Source organism: Macaca thibetana, chromosome 18 (assembly GCF_024542745.1).
Source record: "Macaca thibetana thibetana isolate TM-01 chromosome 18, ASM2454274v1, whole genome shotgun sequence".
NCBI classification, from domain to species: domain Eukaryota; kingdom Metazoa; phylum Chordata; class Mammalia; order Primates; family Cercopithecidae; genus Macaca; species Macaca thibetana.
The window spans coordinates 21,473,667-21,499,362 of NC_065595.1; the positions used below are offsets into that span (position 1 = coordinate 21,473,667).

At 38.7% G+C, this 25,696-nt stretch overlaps 1 protein-coding gene across 2 annotated transcripts in view; it reads right to left on the reverse strand.

Annotated features, from left to right (window-relative positions):
* MALT1 (MALT1 paracaspase) overlaps positions 1 to 25,696 on the reverse strand; it is an 82,379-nt gene that overhangs the window by 23,138 nt on the left and 33,545 nt on the right. Inside the window, exons 5-10 of one of the 2 annotated variants that reach the window (XM_050768055.1) lie at positions 20,536 to 20,714; positions 20,021 to 20,117; positions 19,155 to 19,187; positions 15,998 to 16,024; positions 13,532 to 13,564; positions 5,418 to 5,621 (exon numbers count right to left, since the gene is read on the reverse strand). In XM_050768055.1, the coding sequence (XP_050624012.1) occupies positions 5,418 to 5,621; positions 13,532 to 13,564; positions 15,998 to 16,024; positions 19,155 to 19,187; positions 20,021 to 20,117; positions 20,536 to 20,714 (573 nt within the window). The remainder of the gene's footprint in view (positions 1 to 5,417; positions 5,622 to 13,531; positions 13,565 to 15,997; positions 16,025 to 19,154; positions 19,188 to 20,020; positions 20,118 to 20,535; positions 20,715 to 25,696) is intronic. The other variant, XM_050768056.1, reaches the window with a different exon arrangement.

The window sequence follows — 25,696 nt, forward strand, 5'->3', positions numbered from 1 at the left end:
AAAAGGGTAACTATTCTGTATCAAAGTCTGCAACCAAATTATATTGAGGGGAACTAAGTACTTTTGTGTAAAATGAACTAGTCCAAATCATTTTTCAAAAAATTTTATGTATTTATTTATTTGAGACAGGGTCTTGCCCCGTTGCCCATACTGGAGTGCAGCAGTGCAATCACAGCTCACTGTAGCTTCGACCTCACAGGCTCAAGCTATCCTCCCACCTCAGCCTCCCAAGTAGCTGGGACCACAGGCGTGTGCCACCATGCCTGGCTAATTTTTAAATTTTTTGTAGAGATGAGGTCTCACTATATTGTCCAGGCTGGTCTTGAACTCCTGGTCTCAAACAACCCTCCCACCTTCGCTTCCCAGAGTGTTAGGATTATAGATGTGAGCCACTGTGCATGGCCCAAATCACTGTTGTTGTTGTTGTTTTAAATTCCATCTCTAGTACTGCTTATTTATTTAACTATCCTATTACTCAAGGATAGAGAAGAAAATATGTGTTTTTTTACAAATGTCAAAAAACTTACTATACTTAGAAATATAGTTCTGCAAATTAGATCTTTAGGGAATTTTATTTCTTGGGAGGATGATTCAAGAACATAGTCATGGATATTTATTTTTGCCTACAGAGAAAATAATCGTTTAAATGAAAAACTTTTCCACTCAACTGAATATGCACTCCACGTAGCACGTGAGGGGCCGATAAGCACAACCACCACCACCCCAGCAGGCTTACACAGCACTTACTATGTGCCAGGCACTGTTCCAAGAAAGGTCACTAGTTATATTGCCTCACACAATCCTCATAACAAGGTAGGTAATATTAACAACCCTCTTTCACAGATGGGAAAACTGAGACATGAAGAGGTTTAAAAGCTCATCCAAACTGAAATGCCTAGTAAGTGACAGAACCGAAATACGGATGCTGGCCAGCCTTGCTACTGTGCTATATAATACTGTCTATAATCTACTGCTGGCTTTTTAGGGAACTTGACTCTCAGACAATGTAAAATGTCAGTGCACTGGTTTTTCACTGTTTTACTACAATATAGCTTCAAACTCCCCAACTTTTTTTTCTCAAAATAAAAACCTTAGGCAGGCCGGGGCACGGTGGCTCACGCCTGTAATCCCAGCATTTTGGGAGGCCAAGGTGTGTGGATCCTGAGGTCAGGAGATGGAGCAAGACCATCCTGGCTAACACAGTGAAAGCCCGTCTCTACTACAAATACAAAAAATTAGCCAGGTGTTGGTGGCACGTGCCTGTAATCACAGCCGCTTGGGGGGCTGAGGCAGGAGAATCGCTTGAACCCAGGAGGCGGAGCTTGCAGTGAGCCAAGATCACGCCACTGCACTCCAGCCTGGGCGACAGAGTGAGACTCCGTATCAAAAAACTAAACAAAAAACCCCACAGAAAACCTTAAAAACCTAAAAAAAAAGAACCCCTCCAAAAACCTTTGGAAGACCCTTAACACACAGAAACTGATTAAAGCTGGGTTTCTCTCATTGAAGCCTGAAGTAGAATGCTACCTAGTCCAAATCACCAATCTAAAGATGAAAAAGTGCTTGAATGTCTTTAATCAATTGAAAGGAAATAACAATAATAATGGGTACAATATTTTGAGCACTTTTAGTGTGCCAGGCACAGGGATAATTATTTTGTCTTATCCTGTTAACCTCATTAATTTAGTTCTATCCATTTTGTAGATTCCTTTTGGCTTAGAAAAGTTAAAGAACCACAGTCACACGGCTAGTTAGCAGAAAGTCAAAGCTTCGAACCCAGGCTAACTACACTAAGGCCCACTGCTTAACCACTGAGCTACGTGAACTCAACAGCTGCTCTGCTGCAGGTCAAATAACACTTTTGCCATATTCTGACCAGACTCCTTTACTGTTCTTCTACACGAATGCACAGCAAAGCTGCAGCAAGCAATGAACACAGAAAGGCTATGTGGGGACAGATCTCAGGCCAAAGGGTTACTTTTTATCCTGGCCATCTATACAACATAACTAGAAATCCTTCTCCTTATTTATATTTAAAGACATGTAGTGTAAGTCAGTTATTTCTGATTTGGGTTCCTGTTTTTTATGTTTATATATGTTTAAAACTGAATTATTGTCTGTTCTGTTGCAACTTTTATTTCTTCTACAAACCTGCATGCAATATAATATAAAAGGGCATGAACTCGAGTTCCTCTGTTCTCCGAATCTAGCTGTTCATGCTGAAATTCCGGTGACTCTGCCTTCCATCTTCCCCCACAGCCCTAGAGCACTGAGTCCCCTGGTAATATCAACTAGCAGTAAAGGCACAGTCCAAAGGAAAAACTAAACGTTTCTTTATGATATGCCCTAAACCCTCAAGCCTGTACCACACTTACATTTAGTGTAGATGTGTCTGATGTTTGGAATATTCACAATACTTCAAAATATAATGCAGCCACCCTGTTAAGACACGAATCAGTAGGATTCAAAAGTTTTCTAGCTTTCTTAAGCTGACATTCTGCTTTAACATGCCTCTTTATTTTGTACTCCAAGACGATGTTTTTATATTGGGGCAAAGCTTCAGCCTAAACTGCAATCTTGTCACAATTTTTAATATTTCTGATTCTCTACTTCACAGGGGCAACTAAAGGATTTGTTTTTGTTATTTTGAGATGGAGTCTCGCTTTGTTGCCCAAGCTGGAGTGCAGTGGCATGATCTTGGCTCAGTGCAACCTCCCCCTACCAGGTTCAAGTGATTCTCCTGCCTCAGTTTCCCAAGTAGCTGGGATTACAGGCGCCCACCATCATGCTGGGCTAATTTTTGTACTTTTAGTAGAGATGGGGTTTCACCACGTTGGTCAGGCTGGTCTCGAACTCCTGACCTCAGGTGATCTGCTGCCCACCTTGGCCTTCCAAAGTGCTGAGATTACAGGTGTGAGCCACCATGCCCTGGCCACAGGATTTGTTTTTACAAGTCAAAAAAAGGGCTTAAAAGCCAAGGTGAAAATATCAATAAGAAATGACAATAAACAACCTAGGTAGTAATTCTTCATATAATTCCCTCAATCTTTAAATACTTCACCAATACAGATACCTAAACTGATTAATTTTTTTTCCTTACACCTCATCACTTCTAGTGAAGTTTTGGAAGCCTTTTCCTTTTTACGCCACGTAGGCACCTTAAAAGCTGAGATCAATTGTATAATATAAAAACAAACAACACCCCTGATGCCAGATTGAAAATACAGGTTGAGTATCCTTTATCTGAAAGACTTGGGACCAGAAGTGTTTCAGATTTTGGAATGTTTACATACACATAATGAGGTTATCTTGGGGATGCCACCCAAGTCTAAACACGAAACTCATTTATGTTTTTCTTTTCTTTTATTTTTTGAGACCAAGATTCCAAGTCTCATTCTGTTGCCTAGGCTGGAGTACAGGGGTGTGATCTTGGTTCACTGCAACCTCGGCCTCCTGGGTTCAAGCAATTCTTGTGTCTCAGCCTCTTGAGTGGCTGGGATTACAGGCATGCACCACCATGCCCAGCTAATTTTTGTGTTTTTATTTTATTTTTTTGAGATGGAGTCTCGCTCTGTCAGCCAGGCTGAAGTGCAGTGGTATGATCTTGGCTTACTACAACCTCCACCTCCCGGGTTTAAACCATTCTCCTGCCTCAACCTCCCGAGTAGCTGGGATTACAGGTGATTGCCACCATACATTTTTAGTAGAGATGGGGTTTCACCATGTTAGACAGGCTGCTCTCGAACTCCTGACCTAGGTGATCTGCCCACCTCGGCCTCCCAAAGTGCTGGGATTACAGGCGTAAGCCATCGTATCCGGCCCAATTTTTGTGTTTTAGTAGAGACGGGGTTTTGCCATGTTGCCCAGGCTGGTCTCCAACTCCTGGGCTCAAGTGATCCACCCACCTCAGCCTCCCAAAGTGCTGAGATTACAGGCATGAGCCACCTCGCCTGGCCTCATTTATATTTCATATACATCTTAAAGACATAGCCTGGAGGTAATTTTATATAATATTTTAATAATTTTGTGCATGATACAAAGTTTTAACTTTGACACCTCATGACTTAAGGTGTAAAATTTTCCACTTGTGGCATCATGTTGGCACTCAAAAAGTTTTAGACTTTGGATTTTCAGATGAGGAATGCTCAACCTGTATAAGCCAATTACCAAGGTGGCATATTTGCACTGTATATTCTTTCAGATTTTCATGAGAAAAAATGGATGGATACGCCCATTAGTCATCACTCCATAAGACTTATAAGCAAAGTTGTATTAACACATCAGCATAATAGCTGAAATCTCACATTTGAGGTGTTTACCTTGTTAACTTCATTTGTCTTTCTCTAAATCCTCATTATTTAGAGAAGGAAACTCATTTAAGTAAGATTTTAAGACTTTCCCCATCCCTTATACAACAGTGTGGTAAATCTTGGGGGGGGGCGGGGGAAAGCTTTTGTTTCATTAAAAAATCTACTTTGAGAACCATTAAAAATTCTAACCAAACTTGCCTTATCAATCTAATTACAAATAATAAGAGTAAATTTAGAAATTATTAAAATAAAATAACTGGAAAGATACAGGAGCCAAACCGGTACTTTTTGTTTATCATTGTATGCCTAACAACAGGCCTGGAAATGTCACTTCCCTGGCAATCTGATGTTATTGCACAATGTCACAGAAGCACAATCCTGCAAAACACGGTTCAGATGAGCTCAACAGCTGGCCTTCCCATATTGAAAGAAATAAATCACCAAATAAATGATTTGCTACTGATAGCACATTCTGTCTCTTTTGAAATTCTTTACTATATATGCAGTGTTAACACATTTAGGTGAAAGAATGGGAAAAAAAATTTAAACATTTACTGTTAGAATTTTTGTAGAGGTACATTTCTAAGCATATCTGTATAGAATTTCAATTTACAAATTGCTTTTATAGGCCCCATCCACCAACATTTCCTTGTTAAAATCTAGTTCCCACTAAAAGACTAGAAAATAGCATGCAATAGTTAGGAAAAGGAAACATACAAAACATACATTCTACTAGAACCTTTTATGCTATCCCCCCAAAGAAAACCCCACATACTGTAGTATTTTCCACATATGAATGTGAATTTTGCTGTGTGGTCATCAAGTTTTACTATACTGTGGCTCTATCAATAAAAAAAATCACAAAAGATAGGCAAGAATTCTAATAAGAACAGTATGTTTTGACAAAACAAGAAATATAAAAGTAAAGACATGAAGCTAATTAGTTATTCAGATGGAATGAAGACCAAATGTATCATCTTAATAAGAAAAATAAAACTCTTCCATTCAACAACATGCTTACCTTATCTGATTTTCAACTCTTAACCTAACTGGTATAATGAAAAGAATAATGGATAATTGTAAAAACAAACATTATAAATATCTTACCATATACTCCCTTGTCTAAAAGGAGTAAAAACTCATCCACAGCATTACGCATCTCATATTCAGTAAGATCCAACAGTGAAACGACTTTGAAGTCCAGCTGTCTCAGTAAGTTAGTCAATTCGTACACGTCCACCAAAGGAGCTTTGAGCTTGGGGTGCTCACGGTAATTCATATTTCCTATCAAAAGGGCAACCTTGTCCTTTGCTTTGAAAAAAAAAAGAAAGGGGGTGTTTAAAGAAGATATAAAGATTAGAACAAAACCTATGGAAATGGTATTATAATATAAAAGTATGCTTTAAGACCGCATTATTTCATTTCACATAAGATTTCATTATTATTTAATTTCATATTAGAACTATTTATGTAGCAGATCAATATTCTCTGAGGAACACAGATGCTAACAACATCAAACTGAAATTAAACATATTCACACTTCTGAGAGCCAGGCAAAGGATATTTACTAGCTGCATATGAAGCATAATAGTAATTAATATTAAAGTTTACTTTTAATAAATTATAACAAAAGGGATGTAATATTCAACTAGACTTTTGGAGCAAATTTAAACAAGGAGTATCTGAAATTGGGTTCCCATCAAATTAGGTTCTGTTTTGCTGAGAATGGAAGAGGCTAAAATCAAGATAAATAACTAAAAAAGGGACAGGAAGAATTCACATTAGAGTGAATGAAGGGAAATACCAAAGAGAGAGAGAACTTCATTGAGTACTATATTCTCGGTTTCTGCAGTAGCCATGTAGATGTACTACTGCCTCTTCTTAGCATCTTTTAAAAATACTCCTCATTTGACTCAAATGAGGCTATTTCAGGGGTATGTGAAGATTTTGTGTATGAGTACCTTAAAAGTTCATTTTTTGAACTTAGTGCACTGAGACTTTGCTCAAAGATAATATATTCTGATAGAAACAGTTTTTTTGTTCGTAAAAGAAAAAAAGATGTGTATCTATGCCTATAAGTAGCAGCTAGCTTAACCAGGTGTGCAGCCCATCTAAAACAGTGTGGAAGGCTGGACAGTGCTTATGAGGTCTTCAACACGGTACCTTTCTTTGACAGCCTGGAATGGGGTCAGTGGTTAAAAACTCAAGACCCACTGGTATCAAAGGGAGGAAAAAAATTAAAATTAAAAAAAATAACACACCAAAACCTCAAGACTATTCCGTGACAATAAGCGCCTGTGATGGCTCTTTCTTGAGGGCTGACAGTGGGGCGTGTGCAGCACCTGTCATGGTAGCAGCAGTGATAGAAATGCCAGGGAGCAGAGAGACAAGGTGACAAGAGTACCTGCAGCACCAGCCAACTGGCTGAAGAGCCGCCTGGCCAGAACTGCAGGCCACCCACCTCTGACACAGGCCAGGACTTGGTAACCAACCCTGTTTATTTGTAAGTTATGAATACTACTCTTACGAAGTTGAAACAGACATGAATAATCACATTGCTGACTTGACGGCTACAATATGTAATTTCAGATGTTTCAAATCATTGAGATGATTATTTCACCAAAAATCTGCTGAAATTGCTTTTCTTTCCATAGAACACTTAAACTTAGTGTTAAAACTGGCATCAACTTAAAATACTGTGACTTTCTCAAAGGATAAAAAACTCTACTTTGTGAAAAGCCTCAGTAATTTTACATCATGTCATCTTTATTCTGTATGTACATGTTCAGAGATTTCCAGCAAACTGCCCAGTCTTATCAATATATATAACGGTGAAATGATTCTTAAGCCACATCATTAATTCAATGAAAAAGCTAAGAATACTCAGCATGGATTTCAATAGGAGGCAGCATAAAACTTAACATCACTTGTATTTTCTTTTGTTTTTGAGATGGAGTTTCGCTCCTGTTGCCCAGGCTGGAGTGCAATGGCACAACCTCGGCTCACTGCAACCTTCTGCCGCCCGGGTTCAAGCAATTCTCCCGCCTCAGCCTCCCGAGTAGCTGGGATTATAGGCATGCGCCACCATGCCTGGCTAATTTTGTATTTTTAGTAGAGATGGGGTTTCTCCACGTTGGTCAGGGTGGTCTCAAACTCCGGACCTCAGGTGATCTGCCCACCTCGGCCTTCCAAAGTGCTGGGATTCCAGGTGTGAGCCACCACGCCTGGCCTTGTATTTCCTTTTCAAAATTTATTTTAAAATAAGCTAGTATTCTTACACTAAAGTACCCACTATAGCAAGACTGTTAGCTGGCTAATCCACAGCACATTTTTTGTGAGTCCATCAATGCTATTAGAATCCAGATCCAACCTCAACAGAGTGACAGACTCAGATCAATCTTCTTCTAAAGTGAGGGGAAATGCGAGAATGCATTGTCTCTGGTTTACATCATTATAGCCCAAATCATAGGTTTACAGAAGAGGTTAAAAAGTTACTGGGGTAGTAAAATGCTTGTAAATCATTCCATTTTTCCATGGAATACCATCATTTAATTATACACATCATAGATTTTTATTGGTAGAAAACAATTATAAGTATATAATAAAAAGAAATCACTGGGTCTTTAGGGAAATACAATTAACTGTCAAACTAAGCATCATGGGATGTTTTTGCTGCTATCAAATCTTTATTCACTGGTTTTGTTATCTCTTTGGGAAAGAAACACTTGGTACAGTTTACAGAATGCACAGGCTCAATAGTGTGAGAACTACAGGTCTTAAAATGTATGTATTGATAATTGTCTATAACACTTCTAAAATTTTTCCCCAATGATAATTTTTAATAGCTAGTTTCTAAGATGTCTTAGAGCATTTCCTTGACTTTAATGGTGAAAAAGATGGAGGGGTAAGTAAATCTTACCTGTCCAATCTACTTGTAAAACAGTTCCTGGGTGACAGGTGAACTGGGGTGATCGGAAGATGGAGAAGCAGTAGAAAGGGAGACGAAAAAAGACACGACAGAGAAACGAACAATAAAACTTGAATTTGAGGAGGTAAGACTGAGGAATAAAGAAAACTTCAAGATGGCAAATATAAAGCAATTTACAATGGTCTTCAAGTGATAACATAAATGAAGGGAATTTTTCTGTAGAAAAACATTTGCTGTAAGAGCTATCCACAACTTCTTGAACACAAACCATTTATTGGAAAAGTGAAACAAAAATGCCACCGGATTCAGCAAAAGAATAATGAAGCCACTTCAGAAAGACATTTTAACTCGTGATTCTAAACAGCTTCCAAAGTTTAATGTAATATATTCTTCAAAAACTGGTGTTATATCGTTAGTCCCATGTCTAATAATTTTATTATCTTACTTATCTAAAATGAGTTAATATTCAGAAGCACCTAGAAAAGGAGCTGGCATATAGTAAATGCTATTAAGTATTTGTTTAAAAATCTCATGTATTAAATCTTTTAGTGACTCTTCACATCCTACAAAATAAAGTCCCAGTTTGATGGTGTGGGTGAGGAACAGGCAGCTCAGTATTGCTGGAAGGTGGAGGACTAGGGAAGGCGTGGCTGGGGGCTAGACTGGTGATGTAGTTTGGCATTCAAGGCCATCTGCATTCTAGTCCATGCCTATCTTTCCAGCTGTGGTAGCAGGCGGCCCCCAGCAAACCACAGTATCCTTGCCCTTGTGAGTACAGTCACCCTACCTGTGAATCTGGGCTGTATCGTGACTTTCTTTGCGCAACATAATATGTGACTCTGCCAGTTCAGGGTCTAAGCCTTAAGAAGCTCTGACAGTTTCCACTTTGGAGATCCAGCCATGACATAAAGAAAACAGCTACATGGAGAGACCACTCAGGGAGGGACAAGGAACCGAGGGAAAGAGGGAGAGGGAAAGGAAGAGAAAGAAGTTGGGGGGCGGGAAGAGGAGGGGATGACAGAGACAGACAGACAAGGAGAGGGAGAGACAGAGTGAGAGGAAGAGAAAGAGAGAGAGAGAGAGAGAGGGAGGGAGATTTTTCAGTCTTCACAGTCTTTCGGCAACCCCCATTAAGGTGCTAGGTATGTAAGCGAAGTCATCTTGAATGTTGCAGTCCCAGCCTCATCTGACTGCAACTGCATGAGAGACCCCAAGAAAGACCAGCAGAACCACCTGCTAAACCCAGTCCAACCCCGAGAACCACGAGAGATAATAAAACTCATGCAGTTCTTAAGCTAGTAAATTTTGCAATGTTATTCAGCACTGAATAACTACATTACCAGTCACTCCTTCCCTGGTTTCCTACCTTCCAACAATACTGAACTACTTATTCCTCACCCACACCATCTACTTCATGCCTCCATCCTCACCATGTCTTCACCCTTTTTTCCCTCTCCTTCATTTCTGAATGAACTCTCATCCCATACATTTTCATTTTATCCCCTTGAGAGCTCCCAATTCATCCTTGAAAATTGTCACCTTGGCTTTGCCTCTTAGGATAAAGCCTTCTCTAACTCTCCTAAACTAATCTGATCACCATCTTCTATAAACAATTTCTAGATTCTCTATAAACAATTTCTAGATTCTTTACATATTTCTACTAGGCATGTATCATGTACTATATTATTCATTTCATGTCTGTCTCCTATTAGTATCCCAAAGCCTTGAATTCACAAACCAAGGCTTGTTCTCTTGTTTCATTAAACAGCAGTTCCCACCCTTTCTGCACCAGGGACCAGTTCTGTGGAAGACAATTTTTCCATGGACAGTGCCAGGGGAGGGGTGGTTTTGAGATGAAATTGTTCCATCTCAGATCATCAGGCATTAGATCCTCCTAAGGAGTGTGCAATAGAGTTCACACTCCTATGAGAATCAAATGCCGCTGCTGATCTGACAGGAGGCAGAGCTCAGATGGGAATGCTCGCTCACTTGCCTCCTGTTGTGTGTCTCAGTTCCTAACAGGCCACGGACTGGTTCTGGTCCACAGCCTGGGGGTGGGGGACGCCTGTCATAAAGCACAGATGAAACATTAGATAAATGTTTGGTGAACTTCCATGATAGAAGTTGACTTGATATTCCATTTATCTTATTCTTTCAATTGGGACATGTTTGAGAAAGAATACCTGGCATAATGGAGCTAACAGAGGCTATGGAATGAGAGACAGCTGGGTTTCAATCCTGTCTCAACCACTAAATTGTATAATCCCGAGCAAGTTTTACTAAACACAGTTTTAAATTTTCATCTACTAAAAATGAGGAAAACTACGTACATCTCAGGGTTAAATTATACATTTCACTAGGTGAAAACACTTAGTTTATTAACATTACTATTAAATGCATACTTGTGATTAAACTATCTTCAACAACTAACCCAGTTACATTTGGATCTTGTCATTTTGTGTACCTAAGACATATGTATGCTCCTCACTATGGAATATGATGGCTATGCCTTTGTTCAGAACACTATTTTAATAGGTATTTCTTAATCAGCAAAGTCTGTCTGGAGATCTAAAGAAAAGACCATAGAGCTGGAATACATGAAAACTTACCACTATGAATGAAACATAGCAGGTTGTTTTTTTTTTTTTTTTTTGAGACAGTCTCGCTCTGTCGCCCAGGCCAGAGTGCAGTGGCCGGATCTCAGCTCACTGCAAGCTCTGCCTCCCGGGTTTCCGCCATTCTCCTGCCTCAGCCTCCCGAGTAGCTGGGACTACAGGCACCCGCCACCTCGCCCGGCTAGTTTTTTTGTATTTTTTTAGTAGAGACGGGGTTTCACCGTGTTAGCCAGGATGGTCTCGATCTCCTGACCTCGTGATCCACCCATCTCGGCCTCCCAAAGTGCTGGGATTACAGGCTTGAGCCACCGCGCCCGGCCTGCAGGTTTTTTTTTTTTTTTTTGAGACAGTCTCACTCTGTCGCCCAGACTGGAGTGCAGTGGCATGATCTCCACTCACTGCAACCTCTGCCTCCCAGGTTCAAGCGATTCTCCTGCCTCAGTTTCCCAAGTAGCTGAAACTACGGGCATGTGCCACCACATCTGGCTAATTTTTTTTCTATTTTTAGTAAAGTCGGGGTTTCACCATGTTGGTCAGGCTGGTCTGGAACTCCTGACCTCAGGTGGTCCCCCTGCCTCGGCCTCCGAAAATGCTGGGATTACAGGCGTGAGTCACTGCGACTGGCCTTCATAGCAGGTTTTCTTAAGGTGGTAATTCACAGTCCCTTATCCTTATCAACATCAAACACCTTCACCTTCACTGCCTCCTGATTCCATGATCATGGCTTGGACTTTGCGTCAACCTAAGCTGCTCCACCTCTGAAATCTAAAATAATCTATTTCCTCTTTGTAATCAAAACAACTTCCTATTCTTTTAACAGTTTTGCCATCTACTACTTATTCTACTTCTCTTCTAACTTGGTGAACTTTAAAAATCTCCTGATTCCTTCGTTTTCTCCCAGTTTAGTAACTTTTTGAAGGTTTTTTTTTTTTTTTTTTTTTGAGACAGAGTCTCACTCTGTCACCCAGGCTGGAGTGCAGTGGCGTGATTTCGGCTCACTGCAACCTCCGCCTCCTGGGTTCAAGTGATTCTCATGACTCAGCCTCCCGAGTAGCTGGGATTACAGGTATGTATCACCACACCCAGATCACCTTCTCTATTTTAAAGCTGAGTTCTGCTACTGAAAAATCACACAACTGATCTGAACCATTATAAATTCTTAATTTTTAAAAGTCTTAGTTGGACTCTCAATACACATTCACTTGTAGATCAGACTTATCAGACCTTGCTTCCATATTCTTTAGCCTCTAAGCCTCTGCCACAGCGTAAGATCTATATTCAGCCTTACTTTATTCTTTTTCCCTCAATCTTTTTCTTTGAGACAGTTTCACTCTTGTTGCCCAGGCTGGAGTGCAATTGCACAATCTCAGCTCATCGCAACCTCTGCCTCCTAGGTTCAAGAGATTCTCCTGCCTCAGCCTCCCACATAGCTGGGATTACAGGCATGCACCACCACGCCCAGCTAATTTTTGTATTTTTAATGGAGATAGGGTTTCTCCATGTTGGTTAGGCTGATCTCGATCTCCTGACCCTCAGGTGATCCTGCTGCCTTGGCCTCCCACAGTGCTGGGACTACAGGCGTGGGCCACCATGCCCGGCCTTTTCCTCAACCTTTTAAGCATATGACTATGCCTAATTACCTAGAAACAAAAAACAAACTAAAAATGTCCTCAACTTCCCAATAAATCTATCTATTCACCAATCTCTCCTTCTTTTTAATCTCAAAAGAAGTTTCAACATTCTGATTAAAGCCAATTTCTCTTGTTTTCACCTGGGCCCAAATCCCTATCATCTCTTCTAGGAACTTGCTCTATAAGTTGTCCTCTCTTTGATGGATCACTCTAATCTACACAGTCAATCTACACAGTCTCAATAGATACTTCCTTTCCAAATGTAAATATCCTCACATTTTCCCCTCCTACCAAAACACTTTGAATATGTGCCCTATCTAGTTAATTTCAAATCACCCTTTCTTTCCAACAAATTAATATGTACTGTCTTCATTTGTACACTTCTGAATCTTTTCCCACTATTTTCTACATTGTATCCATGTTTAAATTCCCAGCATAACTCAGTAACTGACACATATTAGGCACTTTCAACATTCCACTTAATGGACAAATTTTAGACATATTTTATCTGGCTTCTGCCAGAATCAAGATGTTACCTATTATTATCATCTTTAAATGTTAATCTGCTAAACTTTTCTCCCTTACATTTTCCTGTCCCAGGCATGCTTTAAATGCAACTGTTCATTTACATTTTATTCTAAATTATTTTCTCTTCCCATTGGAGAAGATAGAGGGGCAAACGCTAAAGCTACTGCAGCCCTTGTGATTTCTATCCCTCACCAAGAGACAGCACTAACCACTTCCTCCCCTATGCTAATTATGCAGCATGTACATGTTTCTTTTTGTATGCACGTCTGTTTGCATGTTGTGAGAAACACACAAATCACTCCACAGAAGGTGACTTGACCCTAGAAACTGAATTTGTAATCATTTTAAGCCTCCTCTTCTAAACCTTCTTTTACACATACAAAAAATAAAACATTTTTATTTATAATCCCAATGTTATTCAAATATTTCTTTAAAAAAGCAAATTAAAATGTCTTAAATTCCTTCTGGAGTTATACACAATAATTATACTTTGATCACGCATTTTAAAGCTCTACTCACCCAAAGGCTGGTCAGTTGTTTGTTCTTTATTATCTATATAAAGATAAAAAAGCAAAACATATAAGATGCTGTTGTCCATGGTATATTTCCAGAGTTAAAGATATAGGAAAAGTATAAAACAGCAGCATCATTTACAGAATATAGTTTCTAATCTTCAGATTTTTTTTTTTTTTTTTGAGACGGAGTCTTGCTCTGTCGCCCAGGCTGGAGTGCAGTGGCCGGATCTCAGCTCACTGCAAGCTCTGCCTCCCGGGTTTACGCCATTCTCCTGCCTCAGCCTCCCGAGTGGCTGGGACTACAGGCGCCCGCCACCTCGCCCGGCTAGTTTTTTGTATTTTTTAGTAGAGACAGGGTTTCACCGTGTTAGCCAGGATGGTCTCGATCTCCTGACCTCGTGATCCGCCCGTCTCGGCCTCCCAAAGTGCTGGGATTACAGGCGTGAGCCACCGCACCCGGCCTAATCTTCAGATTTTTAATAAAAACACTCTTGAATGGAAAAAACTGATGGTGGTGTTCACAATAAGAAGTAGCAGTAGTTACCATTTCCTGATGCCACAGCTGGCACCGTTCTACATGCTTTATATATAATAGATCTAATGAAACCTCACTCTACCCTATCTATATTAACTCCATTATATAGACAAGGAAATTAAGGCAGAGAGAGATTAAAGTCACTCATCCAAAGTGATTAAGCTAGTAAGTAGCAAATCTGGATACTAACTGAGGGAGTCTCCTTCTGGATTCTATGCTTTCAATCTCTACTATACGGAACGGAAACTAAATCCCTCCCTGCACCTGGAGCACCATGTAGGGAAACATGTAGTTGATCAATTGTATGTCCACTACTGTCGAGAGGTAACTTTGTACTATTGGTAAAATAAATGCCACTGAAGCCTATTAAAAGCTTTCCCTGTACAACATTCTTCTTTTAAACCTAAATTTTGGGTAGTCCCTGAATTGTGGGAAGTAAGAAAAAACTCAAAGGGCCAGGAAAATTTTAGAATCTTAGTCGTGGCTATTTACAAAAGTTTTTCTGAAATAGTTTTTCATAATGGTCATTAAAGAAAAGCAAGAATTAACAGACTAATTTAGGAAAGGGGATTCTATTCAGACCAAGAGAAACAATTACTAGGAAGGTTTTTGACAGTTCAAGACCTACTTGAAGCAGGTCTCACTGAGGCTTTGTGTGAATTTAAGGTTACTACAGCAAGGAGAATGATGCACACATAATGGGGACTTTCTGCTGTGTATAATTTGCTTATATTCAGTCAGCACAGTCCAACGGCATTCACAATAATAGATGTTTGCTAATGCAATATGAATATGACACTAAGCAAACTAGTAATGATGCTAAAATAATAAGAAATAAGTAGAGAAGTAATAGGGCTTTCTACAAATATATATATATTTTTTTTTGAGACGGAGTCTCGCTCTGTCACCCAGGCTGGAGTGCAGTGGCCGGATCTCGGCTCACTGCAAGCTCCGCCTCCCAGGTTCACGCCATTCTCCTGCCTCAGCCTCCCGAGTAGCTGGGACTATAGGCGCCCGCCACCTCGCCCGGCTAGTTTTTTGTATTTTTTAGTAGAGACGGGGTTTCACCGTGTTAGCCAGGATGGTCTCGATCTCCTGACCTCGTGATCCGCCCGTCTCGGCCTCCCAAAGTGCTGGGATTACAGGCGTGAGCCACTGCGCCCGGCCAGGGCTTTCTACAAATATTAAATGACATAACCACCTTCTTAATCTACTCCTGAAAGGTTTTATTTTCAGATCTATTCACAGGTTCCATCATTGTCTTTCAGGAAGCCTACACTGTGTTGATATCCTGTGTCTTCATGTAGTTCTCACTGTTGATATGCCTTTTATCTCAGTTGAAGGCTTAGCTTGTTAGAAATCTGTTCTAATTAAAATTAGCCTACAGAGTTCTGCATATTCTTGACAACTGTCACTCATTAAGAAATGGTCACTGACCAACCCACCTGTACGGTGCCAATGATCCCCATAAACACACTTCTTACTCCAGATATAGGCACCCACCCAACTAGTTCAAATACACTGTATGACTAAGGAACCAAGAAAAAGGTCCCAAGGGTCTGATCAGTTCAGAAATGTTACCCCTATCACTCTGTCAAACGCTGCTTCCTGCTTTCAGATTAAAGATCATGTACTTCCCCCATTAACTTCCTTGTTATGATATACGGAGTAACACACAATGATAAAAAATACATTGAGGTTTTAGGTTACCTCAAACACTTTTTTTCTACCCTTACAGTTTTATAACCTAAAATACTTTTTGTATCACTTGCATAAAATTGTACTTCATGTAGTTAATTTCAACCTTAAATTATATTATTAAACATATAGAAAAAAGTTACTAGTATTACTATAGCAAAAGAATACCTATGGTATCTTTACTGCATTCAACAACTTAAAAACCTAAAACTAAAGTTTTATGTTTATATTACTCACCAGGATGACCAAGATTATTTAATTCATCTAAAACAAAATAAGAGAAAACAGACTAAGTAATTGAAATGCCAATTTAGCATAAATAGTAAGACTAATCAAAGTAGCTTTGAGCCAGTGAATTATGCTATAGTGTTTTATCAGTTTACAACTTTTCAAATTAAATGAAGAAGCCATGCAAATACCAAATTGCAAAGAATAGTGAATATTGCTGTGCTTATCATTTAGGACTTCTAAGCTATCACTGTTTTCATTAAGTGACAAAAACTAGGCTCTTTCATAATTTATTCATAGTTTTAGATATTCTGGCCAATTAAAACCAGTAATCTCAAATGATCTTTTTTTTAAGTCAACTTTTAATTTTAGAACATTTTAAGGTTTACAGAACTACTGTGAAGGTAGTGCAGAGAGAGTTCCTATATACCCCATACCTAATTTCTCTATTATTAACATCTTACGTTAGCATAGTGTATTTGTCACGTCTTATGCTAGAATAGTATATTTGTCACAACTAATGAATCATTAATGGTCTTTTTTACTCAGGGACTCCATTCAGGATCTCACATTACAACTGCTTGTGTCTCCTTAGGCTTGTATCTTCTTGGTTGTGACAATTGCTCAGGTGTTCCTTGTTTGTGATGACAGTGCAGTTTTGAGGAGTAACTGTCAGGTATTTTGCAGAATGTCACTCAACTGAGATTTGATGTTTTTCTCATGGTTAGATTCATAGTTTCTCAAGGTGTAAGGTGTTTTTGGGGAGAAACAGTGGTTTCAGAAGTAACCTGTACCCCCATGGGACATCTTATCATGGCCAATGGATAGGTAAAATAAGCAATGACATTATAGCCATCTTTTTCTTTCAAGTTTTATGAAGATAAAAATTAACATTAACAATAAATTACAAATGTTATATACTATTCATACTTTTTTTATGTAGAAACTTTATTCTTATATGTTACATAAAATCAAGTGAAGAAGGTCTGAGTCAGCACAAGGGTCTGAGTCAGCACAATTTCTTTTGCCTTCAGTATTAGGCTCAACTTATTCCCAGTTACTTAGTAGGCAGCACCATACTCTTTCACCCCTCTTCAATGAGGCTGTATCACACATTTGCAATACAGTTAGGTTCTTTTCTAATAGTCTCCATTCCATCTTGGGACTCCCCTCCTCTGACCTCCTAAATGATTAAAATTTGTATACATGTATTCATCATTAATCATATAGAATAGTTGCACTGCCCTAAAAAAATCCACCTATTCAACCCGCACCCCTCATCCTGATCAAGTATCTTCTTCTCATTTAAACATAATAATTGTACATATTTATGGGATACATATGATATTTTGACACATGCATATAATGTATAATGATCAAATCAGGGTATTTAGGATATCCATCATCTCAGACACTTATTTTTTTGTGTGGGGAATATTTCACTTCTAGCTATTTTGAAATACATGGTAAAGAGTTGTTTCCTATTGTCACCCTACTCTGCTATCAAACACTAGAACTTATTCCCTCTAACTGCAGGTCTGTACCTATTAACCAACCTCTCTTCATCCACCCCCAAGCCTCTTCCCAGTCTTAATCTACTCTCTACCTTCATGAGATCGACTTTTTTAGCTCCCATATATAAGTAAGAACGTATGATATTTGTCTTTCTGTGCCTGGCTTATTTCACTCAACATAATGACTGTTCCAACCATGTGGCTGCAAATGACATAATTTCATTCCTTTTTTATGGCTGAATAGTCTGATCAAGTATCTTGAACAAAATACACAAAATGCAATAGAGGACACCATGCTCTATAGGTAAAAAATATATATAAAATAAAGGACACAGTTCATATGCAATTCTCAACTTTGTGAACTTTCACTGAAAAAAAATTTGGATCTAATTTTTTCATCTGAGACTTCTGGAGAAACTTCATAACTGGATTTTCATCTTTATGTGTTCTAAATAGAGTTACGTGAAAATTATTATTTAATAGTGTGCTTGCTACTGCAAAAATTACAGAGAATATTGCAGGTATAGAAGCAGCACAGCAAGGTGATAATTCACACGCATCACCCTGGAGCCAAACAGCAGTGCTAGCTTATATTTATTCTTAGAGGTTTCCAACTTTAGGAAGTCTTAAAAACCATGCAATTAGGCAAAAAGGATTAAGACAGGAAGAGGAGTTCGATTAGGATTTCTTCACATGGCTTCCCTCAAACAGGGTTAACAGATCATCGAATTATAACTCCCTTACAAGACAGAATTCTTGTTCGCAACTATGTATTAGGATGAAAACAGTAATTATAGTATTTCAAAGTGATGCTATAGAGACATGCAGGACAGGAAAATCAGAAAATGTAAAATTTAACATTATTTCCTTACTTTACCCAAGTAGAGCCTAAGCTTATGTAATAAAGAGGCAGAAATTGAAAAAAATACTTTGCCATCCACAAATCTCATTTTGCAAAACAATATGACATCACACTAAGGAAAGATGATCCAAGTTTTAATATTTACTCATTACAATTTAAGTACGATGCTTTGGCTAATTAAAAAAAATTAGAAGTTTATGTTGAAACAGATTTTCAGTTCCCTTTACATATTATGGTAAAGGTGACATGGTAGATTATCTAAAGTCTTGTAGCTTCAAAAAATCCTGATCAATTTTATATTAATACAGAATATTTAATATTTCATAAAACATATGTTAAATAAATTTCCTCTCCTGAAACTTTTATAAAAACTAAATTTCATTTGACAGCATCTAATCATGGCTAAAGGACAGACAAAATAATCTAAAACAAATATCCATGATCATATAGCCACTTATCTTTTTAATAAATTTTATGTAGATAAAACTTAACATTAAAAATTAATTGCAAATGTTCACTACTCAAAAGATACAATGCAGGAACGTTGTTCTTATATGTAATATTAATAGAAAGTCAACTGAAGATTAGTTATTGTAATAGTGTGTCAATTTAATCGTGTCTGTCCATTTATAAAACTTCAAAGATTAAAATACAATATTCTTCAATCAAAATCATTTCTTACAGCTAGTATTTTTTCCATCACTGCACTCAGTAAGCTAAGAGCACTCCACCAATCCCAAGAGTAACTAGCATGCAGGAGATTTGGTTTCAAACCAAAGACTTACACTACCTTCAGTGCACTCCACTGCCTCATCTGTTCTTCCTTGTTTCAGAAAAAACAAATTTGAATATATTGTAATTCATGATCTTAAGAAGGGCGGCCGTCAAGCAAATAGAGATAAATATCATAGAGATATGTTGGCAAACCAACACATGCAAATACCTCCTACTATGAACAATATAACTTCAAATATATTAAGCTGAAATATAACAAATTCCCAAATTATGCAGTTAATAATGGGATTGTTGATTAATAACCTTTCTTTCCTTTATATGTGTATGCTTGTTTTTAAAAATGTTTTATTAAAAATCTTTTTATTATTTTTAATTCAACCTCCCAGCCTGAAGCAATCCTCCCACTTTAGCCTCCCAAACAGCTGGCACCAGGTGCATGCTACCATGCCTAGCTAATTTATTTATTTATTGGTATTAGGGATGGAGTTGCACTATGTTGCCCAGGCTGGTCTCAAACTCCTGGGCTCAAATGAACCACCAACCTTTGGCCTCCAAAAGTGATGGGATTTTACAGGTGTGAGCTACTGCACCTGGCCAAAAATCTTTTTCCACTGAATCAAATTTTTTGTAGCTAAAGCTTTAAAGAATACATATTTTATCATAAATGTTGAAAATAAACTATAACTAAAATAATCTAAATAAAATGGCCTTTTTTCCTGATTCTTTTTCCTTTCTGTGAACCTAGATTATGATTTTAGTGTGCATTCTTTCAAATTTCAATATAAATAATATAACTTCTAATACTTAACACATCATTAAATAGTATGGGGTAAAAAGTATAATTTCCTTTGCTTAAACGTTGCAGTTTATATAGCTTATATTATAGTCCACTTGTCAGAACACTGGAGAAATATTTCTTACCTATGATGATTTCTGCCTTCTTGCTATCTTGACTGTCTCGATCATTATATACATGACACCAGTAGGTTCCTTGGTGTTCCAAATCCACATAAGGCACCTATATCAATATTAGAACATGTAAATACTTCCTCTTCAATTTTAATGGCTTGGAGAAAAAGTCATTTTGTGTTTTAAAAATACCCTGCAAAACATAACATCTCAGAAGGCTTTAGACAATGTTACATTAGCTCCATTCATCAGGTTAAATACCAGCAAGTAAATGTTGTAATGATTCTAACAGTGCTGAGTTTCATGCAATACTATTTGACGCTTTACATATAAGCCTGAATTGAATTCTAGCACTTTAGCAAATATAAGAGTTAGTTAATATGAAATCATAAGGGACTTTAAATACAAATATTGAAAACATTAAAACATCTGAAAGGATATGAGTTTTAATGTTTACTTTATATTTCAATTGTACCATTTGTTTTACATGTTGACTTCCCCAAATGCCCCCAAAATCAACTTCCTACCATGTATAGCTTTTTGGTCTCATGTGTTAACGGTAATTCATTTTTGAACCACTGGTAGTGAGGAATAGGGCTTCCAACAGCAACACACTGTAAAACCAATGTGCTGCCTGGCATCAGCTTTTGGGAAGTTGGTTCAACACAGATTTGCAACTTGGATTCAGAGACGCCATCAACACTTCCTTAAATTAAAAGAAAAAAATAAAATCTCTAGGTTAAAAATAAAAATCAAATTTTCCTATAATTAAAAAAAAAGATGCGTCAAATTCCCCCTTCATTTGTTACAATCTTTAATAACATTTCCCAAACTGTTTCAAAAAACTATAGCACTCATAGAAATGTTAAGAGATATTCTGTGGCCAAAAGAATGCTGTGGACAAATAACTTTACAAAATTCTGGGTTACATAAGGTTAACACATTTCTCAATTGCAGGACTTCTCAAAGTTTTCAAAGTGCTAGTATGCATTGTTAGTTAAGGAGAGGAATACAGTTCAAGTGCCTTCCAAATGTGTTTGGCTGCAGAATCTTTTTGATGGAGGCAAACAACTTATTAACATCTTGAATGATATTGGCATTCAACATGGAAAGCTCTATGTTCCGTTCTTTGACATACTGAAATAAGTTTTGTAACCCGCACTGAATAAATACAGATGAGTTATCACTAACATTTCTACCCCAGGCAGATATTAGAAATCATTTACTTAACACTCATTTAATACTCTTTAAGTTCCCAGAAGGCAAACAGCTTGTCAACTTTATGCAACAAGTCTCCATTATGAAACTCAGTGTCTAACACATTACAGGTGATCAGTAATATTCATTGAATGAATATGATTCCATTTATAAATATATTATTACATGCACAGAAATAGTGTAGAAAGACATACGTTGCTCTCTTAATTCATCAGGATTATTTCTGGAGACTGCTCCACTCCCACACGGACACCTTACCTGGGCTTTGATATCCTGCTCTGGGTCATCCCAGTTCCTCCCACCCCCTCCCACCCCACACAAATGTCTACCATGTTTGGCCCCACCTAATGCCTTTAGAACTGAGTTGACAAGGAAGGGTAAGCCAGCTGAATGTTTTACAAAATTTTAAAAGCAGTGTGTGAGCTGGCATTAGGGTAACCAGTGGTCTCAGTTTGCCTAGGACAGAAAGGTTTCCCAGAATGCAGCACTTAAAAGTGTGAAGACTAGGAAAGTCCTGGGCAAACCAGATGGCTGGTCACCCCTTGCAGGCATGACCAGTTAGATCCTCAAGGAACCCCACCTGCAAAGAGATTCTGCCTTCCTCACCAACTCCCTCTCTTGGGCCCTTCTCAAGTGCTCTTGCAGAAGGCTAAAGAGGAGAGGAGAGGTAAAAGATCACCTGTGAAGTGCAGGTCCACAGGGCCTGTTTAAGGCTGAGGGAAACCCTTGGAGGTCCATGAGGCCCTCAGTGAGTGCAATGCCTTTGCTTTCCAAGGCTGGCTGGGGGTAGGGCAGCTAGGCAGGGGGTCTCAGACCCCCTGAGACATAGAAGAGACAAGGGTGGAGTTGGAGAACAAAAATGCTTCAGTGGTTCAATAAGCTGAGACTCTGGATATAAAGTGAAGAGAGATCTCTTGCAGTTTGGCACTAGAGCTGTAAAACAGATTCTTGAAGTCTTCTCGATATGTCAATCTCAGTCCTGCCAAAGGGAAATCCTCATTCTACCCTCAATTCCATCAGTAGTAAATTGAATATATCTAAAGCCCAGACATAACAACTACAAATTGGATGGACTCATACCCCTATTCTAGTAGCCATTACAAGGGGTGTCCCTAGTTCCTGGACATAAAAATATTAATTTCAATCTCTGTTATATGTTAATGTGTAATATGTTAATCTCATATGTTAATGCTCTTTTTCTTTTATACTCAATGTTCAGCAATGAATAATTATGAGACTTACGAAGAAGAAAGAAAATGTAACCCTGTCGGGGGGTGGGAAGCTAGGGGAGGGATAGCATTAGGAGAAATACCTAATGTAGATGGCAGGTTGATGGGTGCAGCAAACCACCATGGCATGTGTATACCTATGTAATAAACCTGCATGTTCTGTACATGTATCCCAGAACTTAAAAGTATAATTTTAAAAATTTTCCTAATGTTGAAAGAGTCTCACATTTCTAAAATAAACCATGTTTACTTGTCAAAAAAAAAAAAAAAGGCCGGGCGCAGTGGCTCAAGCCTATAATCCCAGCACTTTGGGAGGCCGAGATGGGCGGATCATGAGGTCAGGAGATCGAGACTATCCTGGCTAACACGGCGAAACCCTGTCTCTACTAAAAAATACAAAAAAAACTAGCTGGGCGAGGTGGCAGGTGTAGTCCCAGCTACTCGGGAGGCTGAGGCAGAGAATGGCCTAAACTCGGGAGGTGGAGCTTGCAGTGAGCTGAGATCCGGCCACTGCACTCCAGCCTGGGCGACAGAGCGAGACTCCGTCTCAAAAAAAAAAAAAAAAAAAGAAGAAAAAGAAAAGAAAAAGAAAGAAAAGCACAGCTGGTCTACATTCTGGAATTATCAGATTAACTCACATTAACTCAAAGACAAACATCTTAAAGGATCTGGTGAGAAAGGCAGTTAATCAACTTGCACAGAAAATGGTGGCCGACTTACAATTTCAGCAGTGAGAAATTGAAGAAAAAAAAAGGGCCAAATGGAAATAACAGAAATCTAAAATATCAAGATTTTCACTCATCAGTGCATTTGATGGGCTTACCAGCAGACTAGTCACACCAGAGAAAAGGATCAGTAATCTTGAAAACAGGTTAAAAGAAATCCAACTGGAAATAGAGAGATAAAGTGAAGGAAAGAAAGAAAAAAAAGACAGGGCTTACAAGACCTGTGGGACAACATCAAATAGTCTAACATACATATAGAGTCCCAGAAAGAAAGCAGAAGAAAAATATTTGGAGATTATGGCTAAAAATGATTCAAAATTGACGAAAGATAACAACTTACAGGTCCAAGAATCAGAGCACTCCAAGCAGAAAAAATTCAAGGGAGCAATTATAAAAGGAATAAATAAATTTCCATGATAAACAATGGAGGCTGAGGCCAAAAGACAATGGAGTAGTATCTTTAAAGTGGTGAAAACAAACCAACACACCTCTAAAATTCTATACACAACAAAAATATCGTTCAAAAATGAAGACAAAGAGATTAACAGAATTCAAATGCTGAGCTAATTTGTCTACAAATTATTTCACAAATAATTTTTACAAATTATTACAGAAAAACAGCAGACCTGAACCATAAGAACTGTTAAAAGGAATTTTTCAGCCAGAAGGGAAATTTTACTTGATAGCAACCTGGGTCAGAAGGCAAGACTCAAGAGTGCCACAACAGGTAACTATGTCAGTGAATATTTTAAACAAAATCTTTAAAAATTACACACACGTGCGCTGGGCGTGGTGGCTCATGCCTGAAATCCCAGCAGCCTGGGAGGCCGAGGCCAATGGATCATGAGGTCAGGAGTTCAAGACCAGTCCGGCCAAGATGGTGAAACCTCATTTCTACTAAAAATACAAAAATGTACCCGGGCGCAGTGGCAGGCACCTTTTATCCCAGCTACTTGGGAGGCTGAGGCAGGAGAATCAGTTGAACCTGGGCGGCAGAGGTTGCAGTGAGCCAAGATCGCACCACTGCACTTCAGCCTGGGTGATAGAGTGAGACTCTGTCTCAAAAACAACAACAAAAAATTATATACACATATGTATCTTTACAAGATTGCTTAAAAGTAAATGTAGAAGTAAAACATATGACAACAAATGTACAATGGGGGCACAATGAAAGTATGCTATATAAGGTTCTTATATTTTAAGGTTGAATATGTAAAGGTTTACCACAATAAGCTAAAGAGGCATACTGTAATCTGTCACACAGCCACTAAAAATAACACTAAGGCATAGCTAAAGTCAATAAAGGAGATAAAATGGAATATTAAAAAGTGCTCTTTTAGCCGGGCGTGGTGGCTCACACCTGTAATCCCAGTCCAAAAGAGGGCAGGAAAGGAGGATCAAAAGAGAACAAATGAGACTAACTGAAAACAAACACCAAAACGTCAGACTTAAACATAATCACATTATATGTAAATGGTCTAAACACCTTAAAAGCGACTTTTTTTCTAGACTAGAGCAAAAAGCAACACTTATCTGTATTCTGTCATCTAAAATGAAACTTTAAACAAAGACATTCCAAATTAAAATAATGAAAAATATATACCATACAAAAAAGCTTAAGAAAGCTACCATAGCGGGCCGGGCGCGGTGGCTCAAGCCTGTAATCCCAGCACTTTGGGAGGCCGAGACGGGCGGATCACGAGGTCAGGAGATCGAGACCATCCTGGCTAACACGGTGAAACCCTGTCTCTACTAAAAAATACAAAAACCTAGCCGGGCGAGGTGGCGGGCGTCTGTAGTCCCAGCTACTCGGGAGGCTGAGGCAGGAGAATGGCGTGAACCCGGGAGGCGGAGCTTGCAGTGAGCTGAGATCCGGCCACTGCACTCCAGTCTGGGCGACAAAGCGAGACTCTGTCTCAACAAAAAAAAAAAAAAAAAAAAAAAGCTACCATAGTGCTGGCCAGGCACGGTGGCTCAGGCCAGTAATCCCAGCACTTTGGGAGGCCGAGGCAGGAAGATCACTTGAGCTCAAAGGTTGAGACCAGCCTGGGCAACATGATGAAATCCCATCTCTACCAAAAATACAAACAATTAGCCAGGTGTGGTGGTACATGTGTGTGGTCCCAGTTACTCAGGAGACTGAGTTAGGAGGATCATTTGAGCCTGGGAGGCAGAGGTTGCAGTGAGCCAAGATCATGCCACTGCACTCCAACCTCGGTGACAGAGTGAGACCCCCTCTCAAAACAAAACAAAAAAGAAAGCTTCCATGGCTATATTAGTATCACACAAAGTAAACTTCAAGACAAAGAGGATTACCAAAGATAAAGGAGCATTTCATAATGACCAAAAGCTTAATTCATCAATAAGAGCTAACAACCAATGTTGGCCAAGATATGGGGCGAGTAACCTGAATTCTCATACCCTGTTGGTGGTAATGCAAAACAGTAAACTATTTTGGAAGCTTTGGCAGTTAAGAAAAATTAAACATATATCTACTCTATGATTCCACTTCTATG